The 26362-nt window shown below is 45.6% G+C and overlaps 1 protein-coding gene across 2 annotated transcripts in view; it reads left to right on the top strand.

Moving 5' to 3' along the window:
• IL21R (interleukin 21 receptor) overlaps positions 1-24841 on the top strand; it is a 29790-nt gene extending 4949 nt beyond the window's left edge. Inside the window, exons 2-9 of one of the 2 annotated variants that reach the window (XM_070760957.1) lie at positions 4353-4444; positions 10073-10187; positions 10544-10740; positions 14835-14989; positions 15862-16033; positions 18065-18158; positions 20069-20153; positions 23134-24841. In XM_070760957.1, the coding sequence (XP_070617058.1) occupies positions 4399-4444; positions 10073-10187; positions 10544-10740; positions 14835-14989; positions 15862-16033; positions 18065-18158; positions 20069-20153; positions 23134-23958 (1689 nt within the window). In that variant the 5' untranslated portion in view covers positions 4353-4398 and the 3' untranslated portion in view covers positions 23959-24841. The remainder of the gene's footprint in view (positions 1-4352; positions 4445-10072; positions 10188-10543; positions 10741-14834; positions 14990-15861; positions 16034-18064; positions 18159-20068; positions 20154-23133) is intronic. The other variant, XM_070760958.1, reaches the window with a different exon arrangement.
• Positions 24842-26362: the final 1521 nt, after the last annotated feature.

The following is a 26362-nucleotide window of genomic DNA, read 5'->3' on the forward strand; positions in this document are numbered from 1 at the left end:
GCTTCATGACAGAGGTGGGTTTTAAGGAGTTTACAAAAGGCAAGGAGGGTGGGGGCAGTTCTAATCTCTGGAAGGAGCTGATTCCAGAGGGTCAGAGCCGCCACAGAGAAGGCCCTTCCCCTGGGTCCCGCCAGACGACATTGTTTAGTTGACGGGACCCAGAGGAGACCAATTCTGTGGGACCTAACCGGTCACTCAGATTCGTGCGGCAGAAGGCGGTCTCGTAGTTTGCCTCCATATAGACCAATGATGGTGAACCTTTTTTCCCTCGGGTGCTGAAAGCAGTGCCTGGGCCAGTTATCTCCACATCTTCCAATTTGGCATCATTTCCTTGAGTTCTTCTACACTTTGGCTGGTGTCAGCCTTTTTTTTGCTGGAGGGGGGGAGGTAGTATAAATTTTTTATTGTTTTTCCACACCTTACAGCGATTCAAATTCGCATACCTCAAATTAAAATACAATACAATATAATAACAGATGCCAAATTCTTAATCCAAATTTCCTAATTATTTATCCAATTTTATTCTGGTACATATCATTCATCCTGTGCTACCTCCTTTTCAAATCCTATCATACGGATTTCAGATATTCTCCTTCACCCTGATCTGAATTCAAAGTGCTATTAGCTATCTCAATTTCTCGTGGCTATTTGCTGTTTATCAACCAATACTATGCCGTTGTGCTACAATCCATGTCTTAGAACAGTGTTTCCCAACCTTGGCAACTTGAAGATATCTGGACTTCAACTCCCAGAATTCCCCAGCCAGCATTCGCTGGCTGGGGAATTCTGGGAGTTGAAGTCCAGATATCTTCAAGTTGCCAAGGTTGGGAAACACTGTCTTAGAAACATAGAAACATAGAAGACTGACGGCAGAAAAAGACCTCATGGTCCATCTAGTTTGCCCTTATACTATTTCCTGTATTTTATCTTACAATGGATCTATGTTTATCCCAGGCATGTTTAAATTCAGTTACTGTGGATTTACCAACCACGTCTGCTGCAAGTTTGTTCCAGTAAAATGTTGCCTTTGATCTTTCCCCCAACTAACTTCAGATTGTGTCCCCTTGTTCTTGTGTTCACTTTCCTATTAAAAACACTTCCCTCCTGAATATTATTTAACCCTTTAACATATTTAAATGTTTCGATCATGTCCCCCCTTTCCCTTCTGTCCTCCAGACTATACAGATTGAGTTCATGAAGTCTTTCCTGATAGGTTTTATGCTTAAGACTTTCCACCATTCTTGTAGCCCGTCTTTGGACCCGTTCAATTTTGTCAATATCTTTTTGTAGGTGAGGTCTCCAGAACTGAACACAGTACTCCAAATGTGGTCTCACCAGCGCTCTATATAAGGGGATCACAATCTCCCTCTTCCTGCTTGTTATACCTCTAGCTATGCAGCTTTTCCTACCGCCCGACCACACTGCTCACCCATTTTGAGACTGTCAGAAATTCTTAAACTCTTCTTATATTCTTAAACTCATTCTTACTTTTTTCTTAAGACCCTCATTTTATCGAAGTTGCCCTTAAAAAAAGAAATGTCCAAGTTTTATTTCTCTTTATATCCCAGGAAGGAAAGGAAAGATTACCATTCATATCCAATCTTAATCTAATTATAACAATATCAGTATACATAGGAGGAAGAATAGCATTTTAAAAATTAAAAAAAAAAGTATTTCCCATTCTCTTCATTTCTTTCATTTCTTCCATTTTACCAATATATCATTTCTACTTTAATAAATCATTATTATATATCATATTATTAAGAAAAGTATCTTCCATTGAAAATCCCCCCAAATAATAGTATTTTTCCCTAGTCTATATATCTTCCACTGTCGTTCTTAGTGTAATAATCTTCCCTAATCTATAAATTCCATTGCCAAACCCAGGGTAATTATCTTCCCTAATCTGTGTGTCACTGTCATACCAGTGCAATAGTCTTCCCTATTCTATTTTATTTTTTTGAAAATAATTTTTATTTACATATATACAATGAGACAATAACGACAAACAATACATTTACATAAAAAATGAAAAAATAAGCAAGAGATGTTTTTCTTCTCTCCTCCTGTAGTAGGGACTGTTGACAACGTCCTGTCTTTTAAAAAAAATATTAAGACCAGTGCTTTAGGTTGTATATTGTTATAATTGAGTTCTTACGTTATAAATTCTTATCAAATAAATAAAACTAAAATTGTGTTAATTGTTTAAGACAATTTGTTATTTAAATAGTTTCTTTATCTCGCAGCACTTAAAGAGATGTTCTTTTATTTAACCAGATGTAAAATTCTTCCCATATTTGGTAGCATTTTGTTTTTTCTTTTTCTTTTAGTTCCATTATTAATTTGTCTGCTTCAGCACAATCTAACATTTTTTTTAATTAAATTCCGTTCTTTTGGCATATTTTCATTTTTCCAAAATTGTGCTATGGCTATTCTTATTGACGTTATTAAATGTTGTATCAAGTAGTCTTCCCTATTCTAATTGCTTTCACTGCCAGTTACAGCGATAATCTTCCCTAATCTATATATTTCCCTAATTTATATCATTTCCCATGTACATTCCACTATTGAACTCAGTGTCCCTAATGTATTTGATCCAGCTTTTCCTTACTCCATCCATTTTTGGTGCCAGCCTTGATGGCGTTCGTGGATTGCCTAGTTTCCTTTACTGCTAACCCTTTCGAGCATAACTGCTTCGTCCAGTGATCCAGCTGAGTCCTATTTTCAAACCAGCTCAGTGTTTATTTAATTGCTGCGGCCGCCAGCTCACTCTTTAACTAGCTTACTAATCAGAATGTTATGTTCTTTGTCAACCGGTTTCATAAGATCAAAGATATGATACACTAAGGAAGTTACCCGATTGAACAGTCAGATAATCTTAGGTTGAAAAGTCTCGTTTCTTGATAAATAGGTGCTCATTTCTGGTAATTGCCGCACGGTTCTTAAGAGCCAACCCTTCGTGAACTGCTGCACAATGTTGCCGAGTACTAATTCAAACTGAGTGGCCTGAAATTTGTAGATTTTTCCCGTCCTGTTTTTGGAAGTGGGGTCCATATTTTCTGTTCTCCAGCCACCTGCCTGCTTTGCTATGACTCCAATGGGCACAACATTCCTCCATCCCATTAACTCATTCCTCCCCTGTCCTATGTCCCAGGTCTAACTGGTTCTGGAAATGTAAACTCAATTAAAGTACATAAGACCACTGGGGTGGGTGGGGCACAATGTTGTCACAGGATCCATGAAGACTTGAAGAACTGTTAGAATTTAAATCTTAAGGCAAGTCTCGGTGCTCCATGGCCATGGTCTGTGACCACAGGAGGTATTTAACGGGGATTCACAGTGAAGAAAGGGCTAAGAGCCACCAGTCTAGGACTCTAGGACCTCCTGCTTAAGTTGGACTAGAAGATCTCCAAGGTACCTTCAAACCAGGGGTGGACTGGATGGGGGGGAAACCAGTGGGGTAGCGAAAATTACTCTGTCTGATTTTGAGGCCTTGGGCTTCCTCTAGGTTGATGAGATGGCAGGCTGGCTAAGGGAGTGATTGCAAACTTGGAAAATAGTGTATCATATTGGGTTTATAATTGGGTTTGTTAGGGTCATGGGGTGTTATTTATTGCTGTTGTTCGACTTCTTTTTTTATTATTGTACCATTGCATTGTTTTTATTCTTGTAAGCCACCCCGAGTCCTATGTGATTGGCCATCATAAAAGTCAAATATATTAAATTAAGTTAAATTAAATTATTGAAACGAAGGTCCAAGTGCCGCCTCTATGTTGGGTGGAGGCAGGCAGGGTTCCCTTGGGTTCCATTTGTTGGAGGTCAAGGGAAAGGGAGGGTCTTGCCTTCTCTTTCTGTTCAAGTTCCCCATGGACAATTTGGGGGCCACTGTGTGACACAGAATGCTGGACTCTATGGGCTTTGGCCAGATTCAGCAGGGCTCTTCTTAGTATCCTATGTTCTCTCCCTCCCTCCTTCCCTCTCTCCTTCCTTCCTTCTTTCCTTCCTTCCTTCCTTCCTTCCCTCCCTCCCTCCCTCCCTCCCTCCCTCTCTCTCTCTCTCTCTCTGGATGTCCAAGTGCCACCTCTATATTGGTTGAGGCAGGCAGGGTTCCCTTGGGTCCCATTTGCTGGAGGTCAAGGGAAAGGGGGAGTCTTGCCTTCTCTTTCTGCTCAAGATCCCCATGGACAATTGGGGGGCCACTGTGGGACATAGAATACTGGACTCGATGGGCTTTGGCCCGATTCAGCAGGGCTCTTCTTAGGTTCTTACGTTCTCCTGAGAACATCTGGGCGCCCACAAGCCCTGCCTCCTGACTTGCCACCACTACTAACCTTTAACTTTCCTTGGCCAAGACACAGACGAAGCCAGCGAGCCAGTCCTAAGAGGAGGAAGACAAGGATGCAGCTGGGCCAGACAGCTGTGGTGCTGCTTCTCCTTCAACACGGTAGGTTTCCTTCATAATCTGGCTCTACATTCTAGAGGACATGTTCTAGCAACACACTGGTGTTATCTAGAGCAGTGTTTCCCAACCTTGGCAACTTGAAGATATCTGGACTTCAACTCCCAGAATTCCCCAGCCAGCGAATGCTGGCTGGGGAATTCTGGGAGTTGAAGTCATAGTTCCCTCTAAGCTGAGCAGTGAGCAATCACTCACTTAAAAGTCATCATCAACTCAGAGTTTTCCAAACCTGCCCAGAAGCCGAGAGGGAAAGAGTGAGAGGGAAGGAGAGAGAGAGGAAGAGAGGAAGAGAGAGAAACAGAGGAAGGAAAAGAGAAAGAAAAAGAATGGGAGTAAGGAAGAGAGAAAGAAAATCAAAATCTAGTTTGAAACTAGCTCAACTATTTAAGTGGCATTTTGATATTGATAGAGTTGCCCTATTATGAGCTCACTGTTATAGACACACAGTACAGTATTTTATTTTGAAATTCTCTGAGGCAAAACAGGGTGGGTTTTTTATTTGTTTGTTTGTTTGTTTGTTTGTTTGTTTGTTTGTTATTTCTGTGCCGCCCAGTCCCGAAGGGACTGCCGCTCAGACACTATACTTTTCCGCCCACCCACCCACCCCCAAAAAAATTAGAGGGAACACTGGCTGAAGTCCAGATATCTTCAAGTTGCCAAGGTTGGGAAACACTGATCTAGAGTGACCTACAGCTGCAAACGCCTGCCTGGAGAGCCCCCATTGCCCCAGGAGTCTGGGACACCCAATTTCATTTATCAGAGCCACACGGTTCTCCCGTCCAGCTGAGCACAAATCAAGAACTTCAGGCTAACATCTTATTTGGTTTAGTTTAGTTTACTGCCTTGTGCAAAGAGGTGAGTCCCGAGGAAAAGCCAAAAGAAATTGTGAAGGCAAAGTTTCTGAAATCGTAGAGACCAGAAAGACCATTTGTTAGTATCTTGTTTATTAATTATGTCAATCAGGACTTCACTGATGCTGTGCAAATGTTTGAATACCACTCTAGAAGCCAGTGGTGTGTCTCAGTGCTAATTTAATACTGCCTGAAACATAAAGTTGTTGGTATTATAATAGTACTATAAAAAGTGACGGGTTTGCTACGGTGCAATTGTGGCAGACGCCGTGTGCCCATGTGCCTGGAGGGACAGAAGGACATGACGAACTATCTCTGCCCCCCACCACCGCCACCAGATGTCCAAATGGAAAAAGCAGGAAGCCAGCCAGGAACTGCCCTTCCCTGCCTTTTTATTTATTTATTTGTTTTGTCCAACACACAATAATACACAATGAGGGTTATAGAGGATATAATCAGGTAGAATGTATTAAAGGGAAAATAGAGGAGAAAATAAAGGAGTAAAATATAACTATGAGAGAATAGCAGAAAAAGATATAGGGATAGAAAAGGAGATATAGGAGAGACAATAAGACAGGGGGTGGTAGGCACTCTGGTGCACTTATGTACGCCCCTTACTGACCTCTTAGGAACTTGGTGAGGTCAACCGTGGATAGTCTAACAGTAAAGTGTTGGTTATGACCTATAAAGTCCTTCATGGCATCGGACTAGAATACCTTCGTGACCGTCTTCTGTCGCACGAATCCCAGCGGCCAATAAGGTCCCACAGAGTTGGCCTTCTCCGGGTCCCGTCGACTAAACAATGTCGTTTGGCGGGACCCAGGGGAAGAGTCTTCTCTGTGGTGGCCCCGACCCTCTAAAACCAACTCCCCCCAGAGATCAGAGTTGCCCCCACCCTCCTCGCCTTTCGTAACCAACCTCTGTCGTCAGGCGTGGGGGAATTGAGATATTCCCGTCCCCCTAGGCCTATAAAATTTATGCATGGTATGTCTGTGTGCATGTTTGGTTTCTTAAATAAGGGTTTTTGAAATTAATTTAAATATTAGATTTGTTACATATTGTTTCATTATTGTTGTTAGCTGCCCCGAGTCTACGGAGAGGGGCGGCATACAAATCAAATCAATCAATAAGTAAGTAAGTAAGTAAGTAAGTAAGTAAGTAAGTAAGTAAGTAAGTAAGTAAGGAAGGAAGGAAGGAAGGAAGGAAGGAAGGAAGGAAGGAAGGAAGGAAAGAAAGAAAGAAAGAAAGAAAGAAAGAAAGAAAGAAAGAAAGAAAGAAAGAAAGAAAGAAAGAAAGAAAGAAAGAAAGAAAGTATTGGGGGTTTGGGGATGATACTACAGAGTCCGGTAGTGAATTCCACACTTCAACAACTCGATTAATATTACTCATATTTTTTACAGTCAAGTTTGGAGCAGTTAATATTAAGCTTGAATCTGTTGTGGGCTCTTATGTTGTTGTGGTTAAAGCTGAAGTAGTCTTTGACAGGCAGGACGTTGCAGCATATAATCTTGTGGGCAATACTTAGATCATGTTTGAGGCGTCTTAGTTCTAAGCTTTCTAGACCCAGGATTGTAAGTCTAGTTTCGTAGGGTGTTCTGTTTTGAGTGGAGGAATGAAGGGCTCTTCTTGTGAAGTATCTTTGGACATTTTCAAGGGTGTTAATGTCTGAGATGCGATATGGGTTCTTATGTGATATGGGTCTTAGAAAGCAAGGGATTTTGATTTAGCTGTGCTGGGGGATCTGAATGTGAGCCCAGAGCTAGTGAAGCCAAGTGAGTGGACATCTGGGAAAGTTTGCTGAGCTCTTGCTGTATCCTGGCAAATAACAGTAGGGTGAAAACTCAAGACAGGAGTGCCTGGGGTAGGAAATAGGGGGAGAAGGCAAGGCAGCCTCTCCCAAATCCACCCTCTGGCCACAAGACCCCTCTGACCAGGCTGCAGATTGTCGCTTAGAGCAAAAGGCCGCCTTGGAGAGGTGAGGAGTGAAGAGCTCTTTTCCACCTCGCCTGCAACCAAACCTGACTATAGGTTCTGCCTCTGTTTACCTTTTCCAATAAGCAACCAAGTCCAACGGTTATTTAAAAGAAATTACTGGAGAGACTCTGATATGAAAAGGGGAGCCAGGAAAAATGGGTTGCATTCCCTTTTATAATCAGCAGAAGGACTTCAAAGCAAAAGTTGATTGCTTTAGAAACAGACCCCTGTCCAATTACGTCACAAGAGTTATAACATCCAATAATATGTGAGAATAGCCATAGAAGAGAGCCTTGTATTTTGAGGAAAGACATTGAATGGATTTGGGGACAACATCTTCTCAGAGCTTCCCAAGGTTTGGCAGGGCTATTTTCTTTTTTTCTTTTTTTTTTCTTTATTCTTTGTCCAATATACAATACACATGAGAGAGAATAGACATTAGGTGTTGTGATTCCGTCTGAGGCCCCTCAGGGAATGGCTGATCCTCTGCCGGCTTCCTGCTCAGAGGGGGAGGATGAGGAACAGGAGGTTCAGGCAGACGGGGAGGAGGAATCTCAGGCTGAGGGAGAGGGAGGACAGCCAGAGTCCCCCGAGAGGGAGCTCTCCCCAGCAAGCAGCCTGGATTCCTTAGATGAAAATGCACAAGCAATCATCGATCTCCGGCAGAGAAGAGCAACACAACGAAGGGGACAATTAGCCAGGTACTTTCAGCACTAAAGAGGCAACAGCTGGGTTTGGGTGTGGTGCTCTCCGGAAAGGCTGAAAAGGCAGACCCACCCTTCCTGGCTTGTGGAGTATTATCTTTCGGAGTCCTGGGACCTGGCTGTGATCTTTGGCGTCTTGGAATTCTGGTTTGTGACTTTGAATACTGAAACCTTGGGGGGAAAAGGTGTGGGTCTTATTCTCTACAGTGGTGGGTGTGCCAGCAAGAAGTCTGCTGTATTGTCTGGCCGTCAGGACTCTGCTGTGAAGTCTCATAGCCTGCCTGTTGGGAAGAACAGGTTTTTCTCTGTGTTTATTTTTCAAACTATAAAGGTCCTTTGTTTTTATCAGCGTGTCTGGCTGTTTTTTCCAGTTGGTGTTGAAGTCTGGGGGCACCCAGACAGAACAAGGTAATATATATAAAGATAGGAAGTAAAAAAGAAGAGAAGTGGATAGGAAGAGAATATATATAGAGGAGAGAATATATAAGATAAAAGGGGTAAGGAAAGAGAATTGGACAGGGGACGATAGGCACATCAGTGCACTTATGTTTCTTTGTTCACTGAGGCTTGAGAACAGCAGGAAAGGAAGGTACCCAATATTCTCCCTGCCAATCCTGGTTTCTGAGGGAGAGACTTTTCCTTGACTTGGTGTATGGCAAACCATGAACAATAAAACATTTGAAAAAGCAAATTTAAAACACAAGAAACCCTGTAATGGTTAGCCAGAGCAATAGTACTACACAAACCAGGTTTCAAGGATTACAAAGTCCATCCTGTGCGGCCCTTGGGATGCTTCCTTTTCATTGGAAGGAAGATTAGAAGTAGCATGAGAAAATATTATTTTACTGAAAGAGTAGTGTAGATGCTTGGAACAAACTTCCAGCAGATGTGGTTGGTCAATCCACAGTCACTGAATTTAAACATGCCTGGGATAAACCTATATCCATCCTAGGATAAAATACAAAAAATAGTATAAGAGCAGACTAGATGGATCATGAGATCTTTTTCTGCTGTCAATCTTCTGTTTCTATGTTTCTATTGCTGAAAATGGAGAGCCTGGAGTCCTTTCTGTGAATGCCCAGCCGGATCAGTGAACAGGTAGCAAAATTGAACACAGACATGCAGGTGTGCCTGTGGCCCAGGTGCAGTAGCAGAATTGCGCTGGACTCTGCTAGCACTCAGAGCCACAGGGGCGAGCACACGTCACCCTTCCACCTTAGTAGCCCACCTGGGAGGGGGGGTTTCCAGACTGGGCCTTCTCGGCCTTTCGGAGACCTGTGGCAGTTCTGTGTTAGCAAAAACTTCAGAAGAGAAGGATTTAGGGGTAGTGATTTCTGACAGTCTCAAAACGGGTGAACAGTGCGGTCAGGCGGTAGGGAAAGCAAGTAGGATGCTTGGCTGCATAGCTAGAGGTATAACAAGCAGGAAGAGGGAGATTGTGATCCCCTTATATAGAGCGCTGGTGAGACCCAATTTGGAATGCTGTGTTCAGTTCTGGAGACCTCACCTACAAAAAGATATCGATCAAATTGAACAGGTCCAAAGACAGGCTACAAAAATGGTGCAAGGTCTTAAGCATAAAATTTTATCAGAAAAGGCTTCATGAACTCACTCAATCTGTATTATTTTTATTATTATTATTTATTGGATTTATATGCTGCCCCTCTCCGAAAACTCGTATAGTCTGGAGGACAGAAGGGAAAGGGGGGACATGATTAAAACATTTAAATATGTTAAAGGGTTAAATAAGGTTCAGGAGAGAAGTGTTTTCAATAGGAAAGTGAACACAAGAACAAGGGGACACAATCTGAGGTTAGTTGGGGGGGAAATTAGAAGTAACGTGAGAAAATATTGTTTTACTAAAAGAGAAGTAGATGCTTGGAACAAACTTCCAGCAGACATGGTCAGTAAATCCACAGGAACTGAATTTAAACATGCCTGGAATAAACACATATCCATCCTAGGATAAAATACAGGAAATAGTATAAGGGCAGACTAGATGAACCATGAGGTTTTTTTCTGCCGTCAATCTTCTATGTATTTCTGTTTCTAACTGACCTGGCAGCCTCTTTCTTCCTGCACAGCCTCCGCCTGCCCGGAGCTCAACTGCTTCGCGGACTACATCCAGCGGCTGGAATGCACCTGGGGAGGCGGCCTCAGCCCAGCTCACAGGGCCCAGTACAACCTCACCGCAAAGTGGTAGGTAGGAGGATGAGGTGCCTTTCCCCCACCAGCCCCCCAGGCACCCCGAAGAAGGTGAAGGAGCCTCTCAGCTGCAGCCGCTTCCCAGCTGGGCTCTGTCAGCCTGGACAGTCGTCCTGCCTGCTCCACTCTGTGCCAGAGATGTGGTGGTGGGGGAAGCGGCTCTCCTGTTGCAAGGGAGGCTCCTCAAGGGGTGGGGTGGGTTGCGGTCAGAAGCTTTGGAGCCTCCTCGGGGATGTGGGTGGGTGTGGGGGGGAGAGAATGGGGCACTTTGCTCCCCCCTTGCAAGCCCTCCATGGTCCCTGGGAAGCGGCCTCTTGCCTGCCCCCTCCCGAGACGTTTGCTTTCCCCAGGAACTGTGGCGACGGCGGGAGCTGCTCCTTCAACCTCACCGCCAGCAACGCCACCCACGCGCACTACGCCTGCTTCTCCGAGCAGAAGCTCTGCTTTGCCAACAACGCCTTTGAGGTCAGCATCGCCCCAACTTCCAGGGAGGAGCCCTCACGGCCGCCCCTAGATTGCAATGAGACCTTCCTCTTCCAGAATCACAGTGAGTGCAACCAGGGGTGGGCAGCAGGCAGGACAGGGTGGAACGCAGTTCCACCGGTGGAAATGAAGATGCATGCACAGCTCCAGCTGATCGGCGGCTGTCACTTCCTGGATTACTGGTCTCAGCTTGGCTCTCCTTTTTTTCCTCTGCTGCTGCGTCTGCGCTCCTTGCTTTTTTCCTCTTTCCTCCTTCCTGGCCTCGGACGAGCTTCCCTCTCTCCTGCCCGGCTCCCCTCCAGCCTCACACGGCCACCTCCCACCTGAGGTGCAAGCAGAAGGTGTGGGTGGAAGCGGCGCTGGAAGCATTTATGCTTCTGGCAGCACCTGTTCTCCTAACTACCCCGCTTGAGGTGGGGGGGGGGCAACCCAGAAAGGAGAGCGTGGGAAACACGAAGCAAATTGTCACCCCAGAGAGCGACACTGGTGAGGTTGTAAGTTGAGGACTTAACAGTTCACTTGAAGGATGATGACTGTTCAAGCCACTCCCACCTGGTCACATGGCCGACAAGCCACTCCTACCCAGTCACATGACCATTAAGTCACCCCCCACAAAATAAGCCACGCCCACAGTGTGGCAGTAAAAGTTTTGGCTGCCCATTACGGAGTGCATCCAAGGACCTGTGCTGGAACTCCTGGGCAGGTGTGAGAGATTCAGCAGGGCCACCTGCGGGGCATCACCGGGGATATTTCTTTCCTCTGCATGGCTTTCCTCCGCAGAGCCTCGGGGAGCCTCCTGGCCCTGGGTTCGCAGGGGGCGGCGGCTGCAGCACAAGGCTCGCTTGCTGCCTCTGGTTACTCCAGAACAAAGCCAGACAAGGACTCAGGCGGGTTTTGGAAAGGAAGTTAAAGTGAGGGTCATCTGTCTGTCTGTCTGTCTGTCTGTCTGTCTGTCTGTCTGTCTATCTATCTATCTATCTATCTATCTATCTATCTATCTATATATATATATATATATATATATATATATATATATATATATGAATGATGAGGCAGCAGCCATCTCGATCACCGGAACATAAAACTTTAATAAAACAACACCCAGACCCCGACAACCTACTGAAAGCGCAAACGAAACATCAGCGTGGAGGGTACTCCCGTACATACAAGGGGTATCCGAAACAGCCGCACGCATACTGGCACCCCATGGGGTCAAAGTAGCGCATAGGCCGGATCAAACTTTGAGAAAATCAGTAATGCGCCCGAAGGAAACCTTAGTGAAGGAGGAGTCCTCCTCAGTAATTTACCGTATAAACTGCAATAATTGTGCTCACCACTATGTGGGTGAAACGGCTAAAAGATTGAGAACTCGTATACACGAACACAAATTGGCGGTCCGACGTCAGGAACAACGCTCCCAGATTTGGACACACATGGAGGAGCAGGATCATGGCTTCGATTTCCAGGGAACTGAGATTCTGGCGCGAGATGAAACCAAGGGAGGTCGCCTCCTAAAAGAAGCCTGGTTCTCCAACGAAAATTCTTTAAATAGACATATTGATATGCCATCAGCATACCAGGCTTCAAGGCACCAACAACGACTTAAAGGAGATAGGTCATTAGGATTGGATAAAGCCCCTAACAGAATTCTCCAGGTCAGGCATAGAAACCAGCTAAATGAGGGTGGAGCAACCCCTAGTGGGAAACAAGGGAACATACTGGAGCAACACGGAGGTAGAGGGGGAGGGGCACAATGCAGGTTTAACGCAGGGGACAAGGGGGGATTAGAACAGTGCAGACCTAGGACGAGGGCATGGGCAAAAAAATTGCAAGAGCAGACATGTACCACCATAGAAAGTAACAACGATAATTGGGGGAAGAAAGAAATATCAAATACCTCCAAAGCATTGCCTCGTAACTCCACTTCCTCCCTTGGGGAGGGAAATAGGCAACAGACACGAGTAAAAGCGGTAGTTCCCCCTTTAACCAGCATGATTAAGCCTACAATTAGGCTTGCTGCGGAGGGGAGGGAAGGGTGTGGCCCAGTGACGCGGGCTATGAGCAGACTGAGTAATGCTTTATAAATGTGATTGTCTCCCATGGCATTTTAATACTCTGACGAAGTTAGCAGCACGCTAACGAAAGCTAAGTTGTTTTATTAAAGTTTTATGTTCCGGTGATCTATATATCATCTATCTATCTATCTATCTATCTATCATCTATCTATCTATCTATCTATCTATCTATCTATCTATCTATCTATCTATCTATCTATCATCTATCTATCTATATATCATCTATCTATCTATCTATCTATCTATCTATCTATCTACCTATCATCTATCTATCTATCTATCTATCTATCTACCTATCATCTATCTATCTATCTATCTATCTATCTATCTATCATCTATCTATCTATCTATCTATCTATATATCATCTATCTATCTATCTATCTATCTATCTATCTATCATCTATCTATCTATCTATCTATCTATCATCTATCTATCTAATATCTATCTATCATCTATCATCTATCTATCTATCTATCTATCATCTATCTATCTATCTATCATCTATCTATCTAATCTATCTATCTATCTATCATCTATCTATCTATCTATCTATCTATCTAATATCTATCTATCTATCTATCTATCTATCTAATATCTATCTATCTATCTATCTATCTATATATATATATATAAATAATATATATATATATATTATCTATCTATCTATATATCATCTATCTATATATCATCTATCTATCTATCTATCATCTATCTATCTATCTATATATATATCATCTATCTATCTATCTATCTACCTATCATCTATCTATCTATCTCTCTACCTATCATCTATCTATCTATTTATCTATCTATCTATCTATCATCTATCTATCTATCTATTTATCTATCTATCTATCTATATATCTATATATCTATATATCATCTATCTATCTATCTATCTATCTATCTATATATCACCTATCTATCTATCTATCTATCATCTATCTATCTATCATCTATCTATCTATCTAATATCTATCTATCATCTATCATCTATCTATCTATCTATCTATCTATCTATCATCTATCTATCTATCTATCTATCATCTATCTATCTATCTATCATCTATCTATCTATCTATCTATCTATCTAATATCTATCTATCTATCTATCTATCTAATATCTATCTATCTATCTATCTAATATCTATCTATCTATCTATCTATCTATCTATCTATCTATCTATCTATTTGACTTTTATGCTGCCCCTCTCTGAGGACTCAGGGCGGCTTACAGCATATAAGGGAGCAATATACATCCTAAATCTAATTAATTTGAGTTAATGATATAAAAATCTTACATAAGACATTGATCGATTCAATATAAAGATACTCAAAACAAACCCTCAAAACACCGATAAATACGACACTCCTAAACCTGAGGTCGTAATATACTGAGCCACCAGCCAAGTAGCTGGCCCCCTCCTCCCTCTTCCCTTTCTCATCCTTTCTTTCTCCCACTTCCCCCCCTTTTCTTTTTTTCTTTTTTTCTTTTTTTCTGCTATTTTCAATGTGATACGTATAATTACGTCAAGAAAAATAGTATGTATTTTTCACGTGTGTGTTTTCTCTGTCCTTTTAATGTATAAACTCAATAAAGATTATTTTTTAAAAAAACTTAAAATCCAATTAAATACTCTGATATCCATTCAGTCAACAAACTCACCATACATTCATTGGCCAGGGGGCTGGAGTCTAATGACCTCAGGCCTGGAGGCATAAATCAGTCTTCAGACTCTTGTGGGAGGCAAAGAGGGTGGGGGCAGTATGAATTCCCGGGGGAGGAGGGCTGATTCCAGAGGGCCGGGGCCACCATAGAGAAGGCCTTTCCCCTAGGCCCTGCCAAGCGGCATTGTCTGGTTGATGGAACCTGGAGAAGGCCGACTCTATGGGACTTCACTGGTCACTGGGACTCATGCGGCAGAAGGCGGTCCTGCAGGAATTCCAGCCCGATGCCATGCAGGGCGTTGGGTTGCCCCTTCAGCCCTCTGGGCCACCTTCATAACGTCCACCTTGCAGGAGGAGAGGGGGAGAATGTCCCCTGCTGAGGGGTCCCTCAGTCTGGTTTCTTCCCTTCCCAGCTAAGCCACATCCGCCAACCCACCTGGCCGCAGCTACATCGTCTGCCGGCTACACCCTTTCTTGGGAGAGCAAATACCTGGACCCAGAGTATCCCATGCTGAGCGGCCACCTGAAGTATGAATTGCGGTACAAGAAGAAAGGCCACCCATGGCAGGTGAGGAGGCAGAGCGGAAAGCAGGGGGACGGGGGTTTCAAGGGAGGGGGCTTGAGAGGTCATCCGAAGGCGCCGGCAGAGAGGAGTGACAAGGGGACAGGCAAATCGATCCAGAGCAGCCCATGGCTTTGCCCACCTTCCTCGGACGGCTCAGACCAGAGCAAGCCAGCCAAGGCCCCCAGCAGGGCAGTAGCTTCGTCCCAGGATAGGAGGGGGGGTCTTCCCTCCCACTCACCCTCCTCCTTGCAGGAGGGAAACCTGGAAGAGGGGTTTGCTGCTGCCGATCTGCAGGTGGCCCAAGGTGAGCTTAATCCCAGGACTCTTCGGGTGCCTACAAAAAGAGATTGACAAAATTGAACGGGTCCAAAGACGGGCTACAAGAATGGTAGAAGGTCTTATGCATAAAACGTATCAGGAAAGACTTAATGAACTCAATCTGTATAGTCTGGAGGACAGAAGGAAAAGCAGGGACATGATCGAAACATTTAAATATATTAAAGGGTTAAATAAGGTCCAGGAGGGAAGTGTTTTTAATAGGAAAGTGAACACAAGAACAAGGGGACACAATCTGAACTTAGTTGGGGGAAAGATCAAAAGCAACATGAGAAAATATTATTTTACTGAAAGAGTAGTAGATCCTTGGAACAAACTTCCAGCAGACGTGGTTGGTAAATCCACAGTAACTGGATTTAAACATGCCTCGGATAAACATAGATCCATCCTAAGATAAAATACAGAAAATAGTATAAGGGCAGACGAGATGGACCATGAGGTCTTTTTCTGCCGTCAGACTTCTATGTTTCTATGTCTCTTTTGGGCCTGAGAATTGCCCCACACCCCCAGGAGTCCTCTCTTCCTTTTCCTTCATGCAGGGGCAGAGCCAGAAATCCATCCCGCAGGACCTGCGCAGCATACAGCTTCTACCGCAGGAGTTGGAGTCGGACGCAGAGTACGAGTTCCAGGTGCGCTCAGGGCCAGCCATGTCCTACCAGGGAACATGGAGCGACTGGAGTCCCCCCACCTCCCTCAAGACCACACACAAGGGTAAGCCCCCCCCCACGACACCCCCCTCTGCCTTCCACACCTTCCACTTCTCAGCCAGGATGTGGGGGGCACCGGCAGTCCAGGCACGCCTTCCTGTCCTCAAGCCCCTTCTTTGGGCTTCTGTGTGAGCAAGGGCCACCTGGCTTCTCCTGGGTTACCCAGTTACAGGGGGTGGACAAAGAAATGGAAACACCTTGACAATCCAGATTTGGAATCCAGATTTGTGAAGCTCCCTTCAAACAGTTTTTGTCGAAACTGGGTTCTGTACGTTTCTGTTGAGTTCTGCAGTGATTTTAGGAGCTGCGGTCTTGCGATCCGCTCTAACAATTCGCTTTAGAGTCCGACGGTCTCTCCCGGACAACTTCGACTTTCGACCAGACCTGTGCTTGGCTGAGGACGTTTTCCCTTCTTTTTCAAAAGCAGCATTACTTTTGAGACATGACCTCTTGAAACGCCAAACATTCGGGCACTTTCTGTTTCACTAGCGCCTGCCATTCGAGCACCAACAATTTGGCCTCTTTGAAAGTCTGAGAGGTCTGCCATTTCTATGAGGTTATAACCAATTTCCTTAAATTTCTGTTTTTAAAAAAGGTAGTTTAAAAAAACATATCAAATAAGAGAATTAAAAAAAAATACAATATTATTATTATTATTATTATTATATTTATTTATTTATTTATTTATTCATTCATTCATTCATTCATTCATTCATTCATTCATTTATTAGATTTGTATGCCGCCCCTCTCCATAGACTCAGAGCGGCTCAAAACAACAAAACAGTACAAATCCAATGATTAAAAGCCATTTAAAACCCTTAATATAAAAAACAGTCGTACATCTCAGACAAACCATACATAAAACGGAAACGACCCAGGGGAATCAATTTCCCCATGCCAAGTTTTGATTGATTTGAACATGTTCAAAAATTATGATGCCAAAAAGTCAAGTGTTTCCATTTCTTTGTCCACCCCCTGTATCTTCTCAGTCCAGAGAAGCCAGTTTATGAAGAGTGAAGGACCTGCCCCACACTTACATCCTTCCTGACCCCCAACCTGGCCTCTGGAGCCTTCCTCAGCAGCAGGCTTTCTGCACCAGCTGTCCAAGATTGGAGGACCAAACTGACTATGTTAGTACTCTGTACAAACAGTTGGGTTGGTAACATATAAACAAGCCAACCACATATGCTTGTTTGGGTTGATGTAATGCAGCTTTAAAATATATGCTATGTTCTGGTTGGCTGTAGTATTGCAAGTTGCCATAAGAGGGAGCAAGAGATCATGGCTTCTCTCTGTTGTTTCATTTTTGTTTGACTCTGGTAGTGATCTGTGTTATGCTCTGATATTCTGATGTGTTTGTAAACTGTTATATCTTTGTTGAATGTATATGAGAAAGACAAACTGGTAAGAAGAATATTGTACTCTTGGAGATTGACTGATTCTGAACGTATATGACTTGGACTGTTTATTTGGACTGTGCTATTTCTTAAAGTAAACACTACATACATTTTAACGTTTCTCTGTGTGTGACTGGATAATTACTCATATCTACTACATATCTACTACAATACAGTGTTCCCTCGATTTTCGCGGGTTCGAACAGCACGAAAAGTCTATACCACGGTTTTTCAAAAATATTAATTAAAAAATACTTCGTGGGTTTTTCCTGCCCGATGGCGTCATGTGTCATTGCCAAACTTTCATCTGCCTTTAATAAATATTTTTTTAAAATAAACTTTAATAAATAAACATGGTGAGTAATAATCTAAATGTTTTCTAAGGGAATGGGAAATTGCAATTTAGGGGTTTAAAGTGTTAAGGGAAGGCTTGTGACACTCACTGTTCATAGCCAAAAATAGTGTATTTACTTCCGCATCTCTACTTTGCGGAAATTCGACTTTCGCGGGCGGCCTCGGAACGCATCCCCCGCGAAAATCGAGGGAACACTGTACTCCGTTTCTATGTGCCTGTCCTTGATACCTCAAGGGTTGCTCTGCACACACCTTAACGGACTCTTTCCCCTCCCTCCTTTAGCCTCAGAGCATGGTGCAGTCCAGTGGCTGGAGCTGTTCTTATTGGTGCTCAGCTCCGCTGTTGCCCTCATGGCCTTCCTGGGGTGGCACCAGAGGTGAGTGACATTGCCGGGGAAGCCAGAGGCAGGAGAGCGCCTTGCCCAGTCCATGGAGGCTTTTTCACACCTCCTTTCACTGCAGGGATTTCCCCCCACCTAAAAATGTGTTTTTATCATCTCGTCCCCAGTATCCGAGCCAGCGTGAGCTGGGCTGATGTGCTTTGCTCGTGCAAGCATCTCAAGGGGCCAATGGCAGAGGCCGGGGACCATAGTTCCCTCTAAGCTGAGCAGTGAGCAATCGCTCACTTAAAAATCATCATCAACTCAGAGTTTTCCAAACCTGCCCAGAAGCCGAGAGGGAAAGAGTGAGAGGGAAGGAGAGAGAGAGGAAGAGAGGAAGAGAGAGAAACAGATAGAAAAAAGAGAGGAAGGAAAAAAGAAAGAAAAAGAATGGAAGTAAGGAAGAGAGAAAGAAAATCAAAATCTAGTTTGAAACTAGCTCAACTATTTAAGTGGCATTTTGATATTGATAGAGTTGCCCTATTATGAGCTCACAGTTATAGACACACAGTACAGTATTTTATTTTGAAATTTTCTGAGGCAAAACAGGGTGGGTTTTTTATTTGTTTGTTTGTTTATTTATTTATTTAATATTTCTGTGCTGCCCAGTCCCAAAGGGACTGCCGCTCAGACACTATACTTTTCCGCCCGCCCCCCCAAAAAAAATTAGAGGGAACACTGGCCGCGACCCCTTAATTAATTTATTTATTTATTGGATTTGTATGCTGCCCCTCTCTGGAGACTCGGGGCGGCTAACAGCAATAATAAAACAGCATATAATAATAATCCAATACTAAAAACAGTTAAAAACCCATTATTATAAAAACCAAACCTACATACAGACATACCATGCATAAAATTGTAAAGGCCTAGGGGGAAAGAGTATCTCAATTCCCCCATGCCTGGCGGCAGAGGTGGGTTTTAAGCAGCTTACGAAAGGCAAGGAGGGTGGGGGCAATTAATACAATTCCTCATGTTGTGGTGACCCCCAACCATAAGTCGAGCGTCAATTCTCCCAAAAGAGCTTGAAGCTCATTGGCAGGAAGGTTAGAGGGACATTCCCACCTGATTGGTCGGATTGTAAAAATATGCCCCAAGGCGCCAGAATAGAAGTTTAGTTCCTACCCCCATGGGAAATTTGTCTTTTCCCATAATCTTAGGCGACCCCTGGGAAACGGCTGTTCGGCCCCCAAAGGGTTCTGACCCCCAGATTGAGAACCACTGCTCTAGAAAGAGTGCAGAGAAGAGCGACGAAGATGATGAGGGTACTGGAGGCTAAAACATATGAAGAACGGCTGCAGGAACTGAGCATGGCTAGTTTAATGAAAAGAAGGACCAAGGGAGACAGGATAGCAGCTTTCCAATATCTCAGGGGTTGCCACAAAGAAGAAGGAGTCAGGCTATTCTCCAAAGCACCTGAGGGTAGAACAAGAAGCAATGGGTGGAAACTAAACAAGGAGAGAAGCAACTTAGAACTAAGGAGAAATTTCCTGACAGTCAGAACGGTTGATCAGTGGAACAGAAGTTGCCTCCAGAAGTTGTGAATGACCCAAAACTGGAAGTTTTAAAGCAGATGTTGGATAACCATCTGTCTGAAGTAGTGTAGGGTTTCCTGCCTAAGCAGGGGGTTGGACTGGAACAGTGTTTCCCAACCTTGGCAACTTGAAGATATCTGGACTTCAACTCCCAGAATTCCCCAGCCAGCATTCGCTGGCTGGGGAATTCTGGGAGTTGAAGTCCAAATATCTTCAACTTGCCAAGGTTGGGAAACACTGGACTAGAAGACCTCCAACTCTGTAGTGGTGGTGGTTGTTGTTAAGTGGCTGAACAACTCAGGGATGGGACTCCTGCTCAGCACCTGACAGGTGGGACGACATCTGGTGACCGGCCTCTCTTTCCTTTTGCAGGTTGTGGAAGAAGCTGGACTGCTTCACCCCCAGCCCAGCCCCCTTCTTCCAGCCCCTCTACCTCCGCCACAATGGAGACTTCAAGGTAAGAACAGGCTCCTTGCCAGTTACTAACTGAAGTAATTTGCAGGGAAGGGAGGACTACAGTTGCAAGGGGAAATTTAGGCTGTTCCTGGGTCCTTTAATACCACGGCTACCCGAGCAGCCTTCAGCGGCCTTCCAAGATTCTTCTTCTCAAGGGGTCCAACCAGAGGTGGGCTGCTAAGGTGGAAGGGTGATGTGTGCTCGCCCCCGTGGCTCTGGGTCCTAGCGGAGTCCAGCGCAATTACGCTACTGCACCTGGGCAGGTAGCAAAATTGCACATGGACACACAGGGGTGCCCACATTGTGGGCTCTGGATCTTTTTGCTGCTGGTTTACTCGGGATCTGCTGGATCCTATTTATTTGTTTGTTAATTTAATTCAATTCAATTCTATTCTATTCTATTCTATTCTATCTGTCTGTCTGTCTGTCTGTCTGTCTGTCTGTCTGTTTGTTTGTTTGTTTGTATGCCGCGCCTCTCCGGAGACTCGGGGCAGCTAACAGTAACAATAAAACAGTGGACAATAGTAATCTAATACTAAAAACGATTAAAAACCCATTCATATAAAAACCAAACATACATACATACATACATACTATGCATAGAATTGTAAAGGCCTAGGGGGAAAGAGGATCTCAATTCCCCCATGCCTGGCGGCAGAGGTGGGTTTTAAGTTGTTTACGAAAGGCAAGGAGGGTGGGGGCAGTTCTAATCTCTCGGGGGAGTTGGTTCCAGAGGGCCGTGGCCGCCACAGAGAAGGCTCTTCCCCTGGGTCCCGCCAAGCGACATTGTTTAGTTGACGGGACCCAGAGAAGGCCAACTCTGTGGGACCTAACTGGTCACTGGGATTCGTGCAGCAGAAGGCGATCCCTGAGATAATCTGGTCCGGTGCCATTAAGGGCTTTATAGGTCATAACCAACACTTTGAATTGTGACCGGAAACTGATCGGCAACCATTGCTGCCGGTGCCCTGCGTGTGCACGCCCGCTGCAAAAAAAAACAACTAGCATCTAGGCATGCGCAGAAGCAAAACCACAGAACCAGCTCTGTGATTCATTCATTTATTTATTCAATTTTTATGCCGCCCTTCTCCTTAAACTCAGGGCGGCTTACAACATGTTAGCAATAGCACTTTTTAATAGAGCCAGCTATATTGTCCCCACAATCCGGGTCCTCATTTGACCCACCTCGGAAGGATGGAAGCCTGAGTCAACCTTGAGCCGGTGATGAGATTTGAACCGCTGACCTGCAGATCTACAGTCAGCTTCAGTGGCCTGCAGTACTGCACTCTACCTGCTGCGCCACCCCGGTGATGTCATTGCCCAACTACTAACTACTTCTAAAGAACCTATTAGAATCTTAGGGACCCACCTCTGGTTTGTGCCCACAGCAACAGTCTCTGGAGTAACTAACTGCCCAGATGGCTCCTTCTTCCTCTAGATCAGGGGTCTCAAACTCAATTTACCCTGGGGTCTGCTGGAGGTAGAGTCTGGGTGAGGCTGGGCCGCATCAGGTTTTCCACAAGAAAAGCTCTTACAAAAACATTGCAATGTTATCAAATGTCAATCAAACCAGTAAGGGGCGTATATAAGTGCACTGATATGCCTATCGTCCCCTGTCCAATTGTCTTCCCTTATCTCATATATCATATATATTCTCTTCTTATCTCTTATATCATATATATTCTCTCCCTCCCATCTACTTCTCTTCTTTTTTACTTTCTATCTTTATATATATTACTTAATGTCTATTCTCTTCCATATGTATTGTGTATTGGACAAAGAATAAATAAATAAATATAAATAAATATGCCTTTTCAGAGGCGAATCCCTAAACCAGAGGTCTCTAATCTTGGCCACTTTAAGACTTGTGGACTTCAACTCCCAGAATTCCTCAGCCAGCATAGCTGAGGAATAGCCATTGCATAGCTGACCGGAGAATTCTGGGAGTTGAAGTCCATAAGTCTTAAAGCTGCCAAGGTTGAGAGACACCCCACCCTCCTCGATCTAAACACCCCACCCCACCTTTCCGTTCAGCAGTGGGACCCACCACCTTCGCCCGGAAAAGCCGAAGAAGCGGCGGGTAGGCGGGGAAGGGAACCAGAGCCGCAGGCCTCACCTGCTACAGCAGCGCTGGCCACAATGAGGCACATCAGCTTGCTGAGCCTCTCCAACATGCCGGGGGGGGGGGTGGCGCCGGCGGTGGCAGCAACCTGCAGGGGAAAAAGCGTGCTTCGCAACTGAGGAGGAGGAACCACGGCGCGCTTTCTGCCCCAAAAGCCCGCCTTGCGCAAGCGCCCTCGTGTTGGCCACCCTCTAACAGGGAAGAGGACCAGGATATCTCCGAGACCGCCATCTGCCACATAAATTCCAGTGACCGGTTAGGTCCCACAGAGTTGGCCTTCTCCGGGTCCCGTCGACTAAACGATGTCATTTGGCGGGACCCAGGGGAAGAGCCTTCTCTGTGGCAGCACCGACCCTCTGGAACCAGCTCCCCCCGGAGATTAGAACTGCCCCCACCCTCCTTGCCTTTCGCAAACTCCTTAAAACCCATCTCTGCCGTCAGGCATGGGAGAATTGAGACATCTCCCCTGGGCATATACAGTTTATGCATGGCATGGTTGTGTGTATGTTTGCTTGCAATAATGGGGTTTTTAGGGTTTTTTTAAAAAATTGTTAGATTTGTTGTATATTGTTTTGTTATTGCTGTGAGCCGCCCCGAGTCTACGGAGAGGGGCGGCATACAAACCTAATCAATCAATCAATCAATCAATCAATCAATAGATAAGGAGCGGGGTGGGTGGCTTTCCCGAGGCTTCTTGCTTTGCCGATCTGGGGTTGTCCCCACCCCCTGGTCACCTTACATTCGTATGAAACTCGGGCTGCAGTAACATTACACTGATATTGAGGTGGGGGCCGCAAACTATTGTCCCGCGGGCTGTGAGTTTGAGAAGTTGAACTGTGTCATTTCTCTTCTTCCACAGAAATGGGTGGGTGCCCCTCGCTCTGGAACGACCCTCGATGCCTTTGAGTGGGGCATAGTTGTGCCTGAGGTCTTTGGCATCGGACACAAGCACCTGCTCCTGGGCCGTGCAGAGGGAGACTGGAGTGATGGCCAGAACAAGCAGCCTCCGATGTCCGCCCCACTCCTGCCCGGACACTTGCAGGCCTTCGCCAAGGGCTGCAGTGCCACCACGTGGGAGCAGGGCTACGGCCGCCTCTCCATTGGCACCGTCACCGTGGCCGAGGATTTTGCCACTCACTGCCCCCAGTGCAGCAGCGCCCACCCGTGCTGGGCCCCAGAGGAGGAGGAGCTGCAGGAGGAGACGGCAACCAGTGAGGAAGAGGCCTATCGTGGCCTGCAGTTGGACGGCAGTGGCAGCCTTGGCCTGGGCTCCGGCCGTTTGCTGGTGGGCAACGAGGTGCCCCTGCAGGACTCCTTTCCCCCTGGGCCGGCCTCCTGGACCAGCCATCCCTCCTTTGGCTCTCCCACGGGGGGTCCTGGAGGATTCTTCGGTCTGGTGCCGGACCCCTCGCTCCTCGGCCTCTCTGCCCCGGCCCCAGCGGAAGGCCTTCTCTACAGGGGCCCCCCGTCTCCCGACTGGGAGGGGGAAAGCGACCCCGTCAGCGGCCTGGATCTGGACACCATAGACAGCGGCTTCGCGGAGTGCGAGTGCAGGAGCCCCGGCGGTGGGGAGCTGACGGAAATGCCATCCGGTTGCAGCTGCCAGTCTGATCCCGGCCCTGTCGTAGGGGAACCGGAACAAGAGGATTTTTTTCTGCCAAGATACGTCAAGCAGTGGATTTAGTCCCAACAGCCTTGAGGGACTGGGGTGGGCTGGCCAAGGGGCTGAGGACAGGACAAGAGGACCCCACAGGTCTCGGCCGGCCCTCGCGGGACTCTTCTGCCCCCTTTCTTTGCCCCATGCCGGAAGTGCCCAGCTTTCTTTTTGTGCAGATGGGACACTCTCCGGGCAATGCAGGAATGAAGGGCTTGGGCGCTGGGGGGGCAAATGGGAGGGCAAGTGGCACTGAGTTCCAGGGATCCCAGCCTGCACCTGGGGCTGAATTGGGCCGGTCCTTCCATGGGTCTCCATCCCTCCTGTAAGCCAAGCTGTAGTTAGAGTGGCCGTTTGCTTCTGCACAATGTTTAGTTGATCGAGACGTTTCAAGAGTAAGATAACAATTCTGGTTCCCTGTCTGTGTGAAGGGGACGCGATGGCTCAGGGGCTAAGATGCTGAGCTTGTCGATCGAAAGGTCGGCAGCTCAGCGGTTCGAATCCCTAGTGCTGCGAAATGGGGAGAGCTCCCGTTACCTGTCCCAGCTTCTGCCAAGCTAGCCGTTCAAAAATGCAAGTAGAAAAATAGGGGCCACCTTTGATAGGAAGGGAACAGCGTCCCATGCTCCTCTGGCATTTAGACATGCTGGCCGTGTGACCACAGCGATGTCTTCGGACAGTGCTGGCTCTTCGGCTTTGAAGCAGAGATGAGCACTGCCCCCTAGAGTCAGGAATGGGTAGCACACGTGCGCGAGGGGAACCTTTGCTTTTACCTGTGTGAATGTCTTGGGGTTGACACTCGTGCCATGGGAGAGGCTGGTCTGGATTCCCTTCCTGCCCAGGCTGATGCTTTCTTTGACCACTTAGGTGGACACCCACCATTGACTGACTACAAATAAAAGCTTCAAGAATTCTTGTCCTTCATCTCTAATGGTCTTTAGCGTCAAAGAAGCCATATGGATAGCGGCCATATGGATATATATATATGTTCTGTCGGGCTCTCTGGTACACTCCTCCCAAAAATTCACAGGTACAAATTTCAGACACACACACATTTGAAAATTCAAAACAATGTTCTTTATAATGAAAATTCACTTAAACCAAGCCCTCTTTTGGTATAGCAAAGAGCACTGGTCTCCAAACAAACTGGTAATTTGAACAAGTCCCTTATCAGTTCTGTGATACTTAGCTTGCTGCTGTGAGGCAATTCACAGTCCTTCTTCTTTCACAAAGTGAAACACACTTTGCTCTGGTTTAGTTTCAAAGCGGGGAAAAATCAGCACACAAAGGTCAAAGTCAGTAAAGCAGTCATGAAACACAACGATCAGATAATCCTCCACAATGGCCAAACCCACAGGCTGCTCTTTATAGCAGCCTCACTAATGACCACAGCCCCACCCAACCACAGGTGGCCTCATTTTCTTTGCTAATAATCTCTCCGTTTTTGTTGCCTATGCATCGCTCTCCACATGCGTGGCTGTATCATTAACTCTTGTTCTGAATCCAAGGAGGAGCTAGATAATTGATCTCCTTCTGAGCTGTCTGCCACACTCTCCTCCTCCCTGTCACTCATGTCTTCTTGGTCAGAGGAGCCTTCATCATCAGATTCCACCGGGGGCAAAACAGGCCTGCAGCATGTGGATGTCTCCTCCACATCCACAGTCCTTGGGGCAGGAGCTGGGCCAGAGCTAACCACAACATATATATATATAAGAAGGTCTTGGCATATTCGGGTTTTTTCCCGTGTAAGTTTCAGAGATTCCTGGTGACGTTTCAACAAAGTCCCACTCGTCATCTTCAGGCTGATGCTTTGGGCTTTGTGCTGGGGGGAGGCTGGTGCTTTTGCCCCAGCAGAAGACCAAAAGCATCAGCCTGAAGGTGACACGTAGGACTTTGTCAAAACATCACCAGGAATCTCTGAAACTTACACGGGAAGAAACCCGAATATGCCAAGACCTTCATACCTCTACCCGTGAAAATCTATGAATATATATATGTCACATGTTTTTGCTGAATTTGAAAATTAAGGGAGACTAGATCTATTTCGGCCTTATTTTGGCCTTATCAGCTAGCCATACCCTCACTGGGACTTGAACGTGCAACCTTTGCCTTGCAAGGCAGAAAATTAACCTCTAGGCTACAGTATCCAATCCCTTCAGCTCTGTACCAGGGAAGGGTCACATGTTTTTTTGTGTCGAATCACCCTGGTATATTGAAGGAGCATCACAGCTTCCCTTTTGCCTCTCGGCCCAACCCAGGGCCATTTCCAAGGCAGTTAATTTATTTATAGCCGACAAACTATATTCTGTATGTGTCACATGTTTTTTTGCTGAATTTTTAAAATTAAGGGAGACTAGTATAGCCCTATTTCGGCCTTGTTCTGGCCTCATCAGCTAGCCATACCCTTACTGGGATTTGATCCTGGGGCTTCTGC

The sequence above is a fragment of the Erythrolamprus reginae genome, chromosome 9 (assembly GCF_031021105.1).
Source record: "Erythrolamprus reginae isolate rEryReg1 chromosome 9, rEryReg1.hap1, whole genome shotgun sequence".
Lineage (NCBI taxonomy): Eukaryota > Metazoa > Chordata > Lepidosauria > Squamata > Dipsadidae > Erythrolamprus > Erythrolamprus reginae.